General features: G+C 35.2%; 1 protein-coding gene across 1 annotated transcript in view; it reads left to right on the forward strand.

Annotated features, from left to right (window-relative positions):
* LOC105618763 (hemicentin-2) overlaps nt 1-3270 on the forward strand; it is a 153412-nt gene extending 150142 nt beyond the window's left edge. Inside the window, exon 6 of the mRNA XM_012200293.1 lies at nt 3158-3270. Within this exon, the coding sequence (XP_012055683.1) occupies nt 3158-3270 (113 nt within the window). The remainder of the gene's footprint in view (nt 1-3157) is intronic.
* The last annotated feature ends 425 nt before the right edge of the window (nt 3271-3695 follow it).

Genomic DNA, 3695 nt, shown 5'->3' on the forward strand with positions numbered 1-3695 from the left:
TGTACAGGTATGTACAGGTATATATACCGAATCCATTCAACAATTCTCCTATTTCTCTATTATAATTATGTATACTAATTTCAATTTGCTTAGATAATAGTTTTTGATAAAGTAAATATTTCTTCGTTGAGAGATTTGCGAGAAATGTAGAAACATTAAATGCTAAATTACCTTTCCTCCAATTAACAATGAATTCTTATACTTTGAGTATAAGAATTTCCTTATCCTTTTTCTCTATTTTATTCTATTCTCTATTCTATTAAATCCGTTCTCCATTTCAGACTTTTATTTACTCGAAAGAAGAAAAAAGATATAATTGAATAAGAATAGATTGATATTTTAATCGTGCCAATTTCTTTTAGGTCACCTAATTTAGGTCTGAGACCTTGTCTAAGACACTTGCTTAATGTAAATTTAATTGATCAATTATAACTCAATTATGTATTACGTTTTGTTTGGAATTTTTATCATCTAAAGAATTTTGAGCTTGGTTAAAGTCATTATTATGTTTACAAGGTACTGTACAAAAATAGTATTGAATCATAATACATACACATATGAAATAAACATATAATTTTCCTTCTCACAATTATCATTATTAAACAACTAATCACTATTAAATATCTCGATGAAATAAACAATTCATTAAATTGCATACATTAAGAATGAGGCTGATAATACCGTGATATTGATTGAAAGTTTCCTCGATACTACGTACTTGTCACCCCTTGATTATCTCCAATCTCCGTAACAACGAATTATTATTAATATCGGCACACGCTATGACGCACGCGATATTGTATAACACAATTTATAATATACGACATATATCTATTATCAACATTAATTATTCCGCGGGGTAGCTACGACGCACGGTGTGAGCAACTACGACAGTAATTAGCTCAGTAATCCACGGCACATTCTGTGCAGTTCCACGGAACACAGCGCTGCACGACGCGATGCGTCGCGTCGGAGCGTTGGGAAGTAATTTTGTATGCAACGGGAGACGCGCCGACCGAGTCCGTGGGAGTCCACAATTTCAATTGGAAATTATAATGGAAATCTACGCCAGAATTTATTTCAGATCCTCCGCGAGTCGCTAATCCGAGTGAAAGAAATTCGTTACACAACGTCGATTCACCATGCAAACGATGTTTACATCATGCAAGAAAAAAAGGGGAGATCTCCGTCACAATCAACTACCGTTCGATATCAATACAAGTCGGGATTTGAAATAAGCAGCAGAAGAAAATGCAATTTCTCCTCTTTATTCCTCGATTCTTTGGTATGTTCGACTATAACGCTCGACATAATCCGGTATTACAATATGGATATGTAGACTGATATATGCATAAAATGTAATCGTCTCTATATAGGATGTTTCTTAAATACTGTTCAATATTTTAGGAGTTGATTTTTTAAATTTTATGATATGAAGAAAAGTGCGAAAAATGTGAAAATATGATCTCAAAAGTCTCATTTCAGAGATATAAATTTAAACATTTCATAAAATTATCGTTTTTTTTTTTATTACTTTTAAACGAAAAAAGCTTTCTTCTTTAAAATTTTTTTCGGATCTAAAAAAGTAAGATAATCGCAATAAATAGTATTATTAACTTGATTCTTTTGAAGGAATTGAATTTACAATTAATAGAATGATTAAATAGAATTAAATAGAATTAAATAGAAATTAAATAGAATTAATTAATTAAATAGAATGATTAATTTAAAGATATATCTATTTATATCAAATTCAATGTCAATATCTTGAAAAAATTAATTTATTTTTGAACTGTTTTTCGTTCAAGAACTTTTAAGGAAGCGATTATTTTTAATACTTTGTATCTCTGAAAATATGTATAATATGTAAGAAAATCGAGATCATATATTCATATCAATTTTTTTTCATAAATCATCTCAAAAAATTTTCTAAAATATTAAACAATACTTAAAAAAATATTCTGTATGATATGTATCTTATGAATATAAAAGCAGATCATAAATCCCGAACGCATTAATAAAAATTTACCTTTTTATTTATCATACAGATCTCTTAAAAGCTAAACTGATTCCACAAAATCGACGAAACTAAATGCTTTAGTACTAAAGTTTAAAAATTTATAAAAAACGAAATCAATCGATTTGGCTTCTGAGAAATTACAATGTATGGCCGACATAACGAGGAGGAGAACATAATCACTTAATGTAACTGTAAGACAGAGTCCTCGAAATTATTATAAAATTCATATATAATCAAATCTCTATATATAATCCGATAATTACATATGCAACCACGAGAAATCATTGTATAATATTAAATAAAATCATATATTTTCAAATGACTTCATATGTAGTGAAAAAAATTATTTTTATAATCATATAAATCAGATGAAATCATATAAAATCATGTAATCTATGAGACAATATTTTAGCTGGTGGTTACTCCCCCCCCCCCTCTCGCGATATAATTTTTAATTCGACTTCTGTAGAGATAAAAATCCGTGTTAATCCGAATATTGGAACTCCGAATATTCGAGTAATAAGACGCTGTACCACGCTGCGCTGTACGACTCGCATTGATCCGTCTTGACTTTCGTTCGTCCAACATACATACGCGCATAGCGTGGTACATTCAATATGAATAATGGATTCAAATCAAACCAGCCGTTTAGCGTGAAAGCGTGTGCCGTGGATTCGCGTCTGTTTGCATATGCGGATTTAATCTGTGTAATTTGTGTAAGTCGCCTTCCGATCGCTCTCTCGTGCGAGCGGTTGAAAGCGCGCGCGTGACGGAAGACGCAATTATTAAATAATAGGCAAAAGGTAACAGGAGAAAGAAAGAATAGCGGGGAACGAGAAGCGGGGAAAGAGAGTTAAAGAGAAAGATAAAGAGATGGAGAGTGCAATCGCTTTATCGCCGGTCGTACTCGGCTTTAACATGTTGCAGCGGCAACAACGAACATGGTGCGCCACGGCGGAAATAACGCTCGACTTAACTTACAAGAGACACGCCATCGTTTCCAACGGGAACGTCCCGTCGCGACCCCTCATTGATGTACTCGATTACCTCGATAACGGGAGCACCTCGACGAATAACGTCGATCGATTTCGACAATCGATTTACTAACGGATCCACCTGTCTCTCTTGCCGTTTCAGGTGACAAGATGGCAGCGATACAGCGTCGCAAAACGTCGGCAGCGAAGAGGAATCTGGCGGGCGTGCTGGTACCAGTGGTACTCGTCGTAGCGGGCGTCGTTTTAGCGCGATAAGCGTTTTACTTCGAAAATGTCCATAACTATTACGTCATTACTTCCGTTTGTGATAGATAGGATATTACCTTTCCCCCTCCTCTTTTCCCCTCCGGGACTTTATGGTCCGCTCATCTTCCCTCCCTTCTTTTTCATCTTTTCCAGCAATCCCTCAGGCTCATACCCTCTCCTCATCCATTCCTCGCAGGTCTCTTTTCCTCCTCAAACCACATCCCGTCTTCCATTCCATCTTCCAACCTCCCTTCCATCCTCACTCGTCCCTCTTATTCTTTATTTACTTTAGTCGAAGTTGCCGCCGGCTGGACTACTTAGATATGCGAGATTTTCATGGAAGATTGCGCGATTGCCTGCTCCAAGTCATTACACGCGACGCGCATGCGACTCGAATTATGTAAATACTGCCCGGATCGAATACGCCACGACGA

Source organism: Atta cephalotes (genome assembly GCF_000143395.1).
Source record: "Atta cephalotes unplaced genomic scaffold scaffold00018, whole genome shotgun sequence".
NCBI lineage: Eukaryota > Metazoa > Arthropoda > Insecta > Hymenoptera > Formicidae > Atta > Atta cephalotes.